This window comes from Herpailurus yagouaroundi, unplaced genomic scaffold, assembly GCF_014898765.1.
Source record: "Herpailurus yagouaroundi ecotype Mexico unplaced genomic scaffold, PumYag 182, whole genome shotgun sequence".
NCBI classification, from domain to species: Eukaryota; Metazoa; Chordata; class Mammalia; order Carnivora; family Felidae; genus Herpailurus; species Herpailurus yagouaroundi.
Window position 1 is genome coordinate 60,050,939 of NW_024412413.1, and position 6,351 is coordinate 60,057,289.

At 50.1% G+C, this 6,351-nt stretch overlaps 1 protein-coding gene across 1 annotated transcript; it reads right to left on the bottom strand.

The window, feature by feature from the left end:
* Positions 1-459: 459 nt before the first annotated feature.
* SUOX (sulfite oxidase) lies at positions 460-6,341 on the bottom strand. Its single transcript, XM_040491776.1, is given in 6 exon segments — positions 460-2,012; positions 2,014-2,376; positions 2,615-2,792; positions 3,063-3,119; positions 3,865-4,057; positions 4,592-6,341. Coding segments are annotated over 4 exon segments (1,635 nt in total). The 5' UTR covers positions 3,110-3,119; positions 3,865-4,057; positions 4,592-6,341; the 3' UTR covers positions 460-965.
* Between the last annotated feature and the right edge of the window lie 10 nt (positions 6,342-6,351).

Sequence of the window (6,351 nt, forward strand, 5' to 3'; positions counted from 1 at the left end):
GGAGGGTAACTCGATGACTGCCCCTGCATCTGCGTTTGATTTGTAAGCTAGGCGCACTTTGGATGCCCCCACCTGCCCTGGCATATCTGCCCCTAGTGCCAAGTTTTGCCCTGCCTCTGCTAAGGCAATATTGATTTTAGCTTCTTAGAATTCTTTGCTTTTCCTGCCAAGTGTTTAGAAATGGGGAGGGGCGGGAGGAGCTTAACAATGCCATTTAAAAAAATCTCTCTTGAGGGTATTCTTAGGTGAGTCACCTAAGCAACGCTACAGATACTGGCAGACCTCGGAGAAGGAAGCCCCACTTTTTGACTTCCCTACTTCCCTTTTCCCTCCCCCCCCCCCACCTTGTTTGGGATTATCTCACTACATATCCCAGTACCAGTGCACCTCCCTCCTGCAATATGCTCACGCTCCAGCCTCAAGAAGTCCCCAAAGTCATAATCTTTTCTTTTTTCAGAGTTGTGTCTTAAACAGATACTTTATTGATGTGTTTAGAAAAGTGGAACTATAAAGGGGCAGGATTGCACCTCTCACGACCCCTAGCAACCAGAAAGTCAGTAGAAAGTTGCATATACATTTTTTGTACACATATTCACACACATTCTCTGAAGACTCCCAAGAGGAAAAGCAAAATAAAGTGATGATAGACACTAGAAGTGGAGGTGGGGTAGGAGGAGAAGAGTGCTTGTTTACAGAAATTTCCCCACTTCTAGCCTCCATCTTCAACAGCTCTCAACTTCTGGCATAATAGGGATATGTAACATAGTGTCAAAGGAGAGCTGGTGTCTGGGTGGAAATGTGCAATGTGCATATCTGTGTGTGGTTTAGGAAGGCATAGTATAGGGTTGTGATCCAAGAAGTGGAGGTGGAAGGAAAGGTTTTCCTGTGGTAACAAAGCAAAAGGATGTGTGTGGAAAGGGGTTGAGATGATGATTCTGGGGAGTAGGTAATTCCATTTCACCTTCTTATGGGGCAACATGGACATGGACACGGTGCCAGGCATTGCTGAGCACACCTCGCAGGTTCCAGATTGGGGCCACGGTGTCTGGTTGCACATTGTAGCTGTCATCTACAGCTTTACAAACAATGTTCAATTCCTTTCTCCCAGCCGGCACAGGGGCTTGCAGCTGCCATAGTCGCCAGGCCCAGGCCTTTCTGGGACGCTGTTCCTCTCCATCCAGCTCTGCCACGTGCCAGGTTAGGCCCCCATCCAGAGACACATCCACCCTGACCACAGCCCTCCCACCACCACTCCATGCATAGCCCTTGATAGTCACCTCCCCTGATTGTACTGTCTCCCCATCCTTGGGTTCTGTGATGGCTGACTGGACAGGAAGTTCCTGAATAGATGGAGCTGAGTCAAAATCTACTGTGTCCCAGTCCACAGATGGAGAGAAGCCTTTATAATCCCGCCGCTGCCAGTGACTGTAACTTTCCTCTGGTTCCACACTCACTTTGCCCAGCCATTTGACATGGCGGGCACCCACCACACCAGGAACAACCACTCGCACAGGGAAGCCATGGTCACGAGGCAGAGGCTGCCCATTCATCTCGTATGCCAGCAGGACCTCAGCTTCAGGATCCATGGCCCGAGCCAGAGGGATGGATGCTCCATAGGCAGTCCCTGTGGGGTCTGAATCCAGTCCCTCAAAGCAGACGTGGGCCTCAGTTTCACAGAGTTGGTGACCAGCCTTGGCTAACACATCACAAAGGCGTGCCCCAGCCCAGCGTGCAGTGCTAATGGCCCCGATATTCCACTCCAGACCTCTCACTTCTTTGAACTGAGTCATTTCAGAGCGCCGGTTGCCAGCACACTGCAGAGTTACAGTGATCTCGTGTTTGGGGAACTTGTACAAGTCATCCAGGGATAGACACAGTGACTGACCCCCAGGTGGCCCTACTACATGCAGACGATAGGTTTCTGGGTCCAGGTTAGGTACAGGCAGATGGTTCCGGGTGAAGAAGATAGGGTTAGGTGTGATATAGTTTTCCGTCAGCAGTTCAGGGGGGGGGCTCTGCATTAAAGGGGCGCTGGCTGTTGACCTTCAGGGCTGGGTGACGTATGGGATCATCAATGTAGGGGTCAGAGGTCTTCAAGGTGGAAGGTACCTTGTCTTCAGGGCTCAGCTCCCCAATCTTGTACTGAGCCAGCATCTCACGCACATGGGGCTGGTTATGAACAGCATAGAGGGCCCAGAAGGGCTCTAGAGGACCCCCTGCTGCTAGCATCAGCTTTGATGGCCCCCCAGGGTGTAAGTCCACAAATTCTGTAACATCAAACACCTCATAGCCCAGAGTCACCCAGATCCTAGTCTCAGGGCTGCTGTGAGATCTCACTTCCTCTCTTGTGTATACGTGTGGTGACTCCTGAGTAGCCTGCAGACAACGCAGGGGTAAGGCAAAAAGAAACATAAACAGTAAGAAGGAATCACTCTTGCTTACCCTGACCCAAACCATAAAGTCATGGCCACTGTGAAAGAGAGGTAGCAGATTTCATCTTTACTCTGCATGAAGACAGTATCACCATGGGCTCTGTGGTAATAGCCTGGGTTGCCTGGGGAGCTTATTAGGGCCCCCTTGTTCTGACAGTGAAGTCCCTTTCTTCCCCACTTACCCTGCACCGGTGGTCATGATAGGCCAACACTGCACCCAGGCCTAGCAGAGTCCCCATGACTTTCCATCCCCCGGTGCTGGAGTTATCACCAGAAAAGGCAAGGCTGGGGCACTGGGGCTGAAGTGAATCATCTGTAGAGCAAGCCCGAATATAGAGCCTTGAGGGGGCTGACTTGAGTCTGGAAGAGAGAGAGGTCCTCTTAGCAGCACACTCCTGATCATAGGAAAGGGACAGTGAAGGCCTGAGGTTTACCAGGTTGGCCATTGGTTCCTTCAGTTGGGACTTAAGTTTCTCCAGGGTTGAGTGGAACAAGCAGGTGAGATATGGCTTTCCCTTTCCTCCTTAGTATCCAGTATTTCAACTATCTTATCTGGTAGATAAATGTCATAAAGATACTGGGGGTGGGGAATATGGGCTGAGACACAAGTTCTAGGATGCGATGGCCTACCTGCAGGCCTGTCGGAGATGGGGGATCACAGCCCTGTGCAGCAGCATTGTGACAGACCTGTGGGAAAAAGATTCCAGGATCAAGATAAGGAGTTCTGGGAGGGGATGATATTAGTGAAACTTGAGGAAATGAGTGGAAGGAAGACACAGAGGTCAGCAAGGTGCTCTCTGGGCAAATGAAGAGACTTTTTCTGTGGTAATGAGGCCAAAGGAAGGGACTATGTGTGGGGGGAGGTCCAAATGGGTCCTTAGAGAAAACATAAACGACTTCAAAGAGACTGTGCTGACAGGATGGAAGGGAATGGGGCAGTGGGTAGGGGGCTTCTAGAATCACCATCCTCCATTCTCTACTCTATCCACTACAGAGACCAATGTTCAGGGCCAAGGGCCTAAAGGTCAGAAGCCAAAATGTCGACTGTCCAGTTTGCTGGTTTATTATTTCCAAAGTCAGCAGAGGACAAATGAGAGGCAGACCAACTTAGGGACAAAAACATGAAAAAGGCAGTGGCAGCCTAACAGGGTGAACCAGCTCAGATTCTGGGGAGTCGAACTGTTTTGGGTTTGTGAAATGAGCCTTACCATTAACCAGCCCCATTTCCTGGGCAAAATACCAACTCACTCAGAACTTATGTCCTCATCTATGAAATGAGATCTGCCTAGCAGAGCGGCTGTGAGGAGCAAACACATAATAACATGGTTTTTGAAGGCCTTTCAGTCCCTTCCTTTCCTTCTACCAACCTTAGGAAAAAAGAAAATTGAACCTGGCTGGGAACTGGACTCCAACCTAGGGTTCTCACCCCTACCTTGTCTATGCCATTCCCGTGAACTCAGCAAATGGAGAAGTTAATGGCTTTGGTGTCAGGGAGTGGGCTAAAGAAGTAATTTTCCCCCTCTCTGCCCTGCAGCAGTTCGTTCCTCACAGCATTGAGCAGCTCACTGACCCCAGGAAGGCCAAATCCAGGAAGAGTAAGAAGAGTCCCAATTGCTGGCGAAATGCTAAAAAGGGGGGCAGGCCGAGAAACTGTGAAGGAGATAGGAACAGGAGCAGTCTGCATTTTACTCCTGGGCCATGGGATCCTCACTCTCCCTCCCACCTGCCCTCAGTCCCAGCAGCCCACTTGAACCAGATGGGAGTGGTCCAAGTAGGACTGACTTGTGGGTAAACTTGGTAAACCCAGTGTCCCAGGTTTGGGAGAAGCAGCCTTCTGCTCCAAAACAGACGCCACCTCCCTTTTGCGGGTGGTGACGCCTCACCCCCCGGGGGGCACTTTAGGTAGGAGGATATGTCCAACTCCAGAGCACAAGCACCCAGTCCAATGCCATTGCCCAGCAGCTGGCACAAGAGTGTCTCGTAGCCAACACACTGCGCTCCTAAGAGGAGCAGCGGGAGTGGAGGTGGTACTGGGTTTTTGTTCGAACCCATGGGGTTCGGAGCACCCCCGGGTCCCAAGGCCCTGGCCATCTCCCAGGTTACCAGTCGTTCCTACTCCTCCTCCTCCTCTTCCCACTCCCAGTCCCCAGCCCCCTTACCGGATTCGGGTTCGGCGTCCGGCGTCCGCAGGGTGGCTGGCTTACCCGCCCGGCTCCCAGAGACTGCTGGCGAAGGGGCGGGGCCAGCATCGTGACGTTGGGGCCGAGTGAAGGAGCACTCTCGCCTTTCTGTTCATCCCCCAGCTATTGGCTGGCCGCGCCTGCAAGCTGCTGTGCCCGCCTTCTGGAGGCGGAGGCAGGAGGGGTGCCACGAGGGCTCGGAGCTAAGACTGGCTGTTTTTTGTTTCCAATCCCTGCTCGACAAGGAATGGGACTCTCACTGTTGTCCAGAACTGGGCAGTGGAAGGTGACGAGGACTCCAAAGCTTGGGCGGAGAGGTGGGAGGTTTTGAGACGCCCCCGCACTGCCCCTACGGCTGTGACACAAGGTGCGTTCACTGAGAAGGCCTGGGAATCCAGCCGGCATTCTCCCGGCTGTGAGCTCCACCTCTACCCTGTTTTTGACAAACATCTGTGTTGCAACTAAAACAGCCCGGTTTGCCTTTTAGTGAAAACAAGGTCAAGCGCTCAATTCTCTTATATCCAAGAATAAATACAGAAACGAAGCTTAAATAGTGGTTCAAAGACTAGTTCCCTTGGACATGTCTATTTTCTTCCCAAAGTATAGAACAATACAAATACCGACTTTTTTTTTAGTTAAGCCAATTAAAAAATCATTGTCATAACTAGAACAATATTTTAATACCCCCAAGTATAAAGATTATAATCGCTCATAATCACACAGTGGAGAGCACTAAGAATACGTTTGCCATTATCCTTTCATCCTTTGGTGCAGTACTGAAAACTTACTTTGCTATTGGCTGGCTGTGAACCTGAGGCGAACGTATCCACACTGCCCTCTAGAGGCCAAAAGGTTGAACTACAACCTTACTAAGTGAAGGTCTTCATCTTTAATTTTGGAAGATCATTTCCTCTCCCTTTCTGCTCTCCTAAAGTGAACTAGAGCTTTTGTCAAGAATCATTGAGCCCTGGGGGGAGTACTAAGAGACAGAAGGAAAGGGGAATCGGCAGTGAAAAGGTGAGTTTGGCCCTGAGGGTTTTGGAAATCCCAGCTCAACCGTGTTCAATTAAATCATTGGAGAGGTCTGATGCCCAACCTATCCTACCAGCCTTGAAAATTGGGCTCAGCCCAAGAATACAGAGAAATCAGTTAGGGACTGTCTGAGACTGCAGGATAAGACTTCTCCATAATAACAGTGTCATCTTGTGTGCTCCACACATACTTTACACAATTGACCTTTGAACCTCAACTTTTCTTCATTTTACAGAAGAAGAAACTGAGGCAGAGAGCAGTTAAGTACCTAGGTCAAGGCCACAGCTGATAAGTTGGTAGATGGGATTGTAATGCCAGCTCTGTCTGGAACCAGTCCTTCTTCCTGTACTTCTGCAACCATACCTGATCTTTCTCTGTGTCATTCTCTCCCACCCACCTCCATTTAGACCGTGATGGACTGAAGGGCTTCAAGTACAGTAGCAAACAAGAACAGATCTAGGAGAAATTTTCCTGTTGGGGTGGAAATGATCAATTAAAAATACAAATTTAGTGCTTTCTTTAACCTTCTTTAGGTCACGGACCCCTCTAAGATACTAGCAAGGCAAGCAAAGCACATTTTCCCTGGAGAAATGCACATAAACTTTTGCAGAATACTTCAAAGGATTCACAAATACCTTTCCTTCCAGTCTCATCAATTGTTTGCCCAGAGGTCCACAGACCACACCCCCTACCCCACCCTGCCCAAT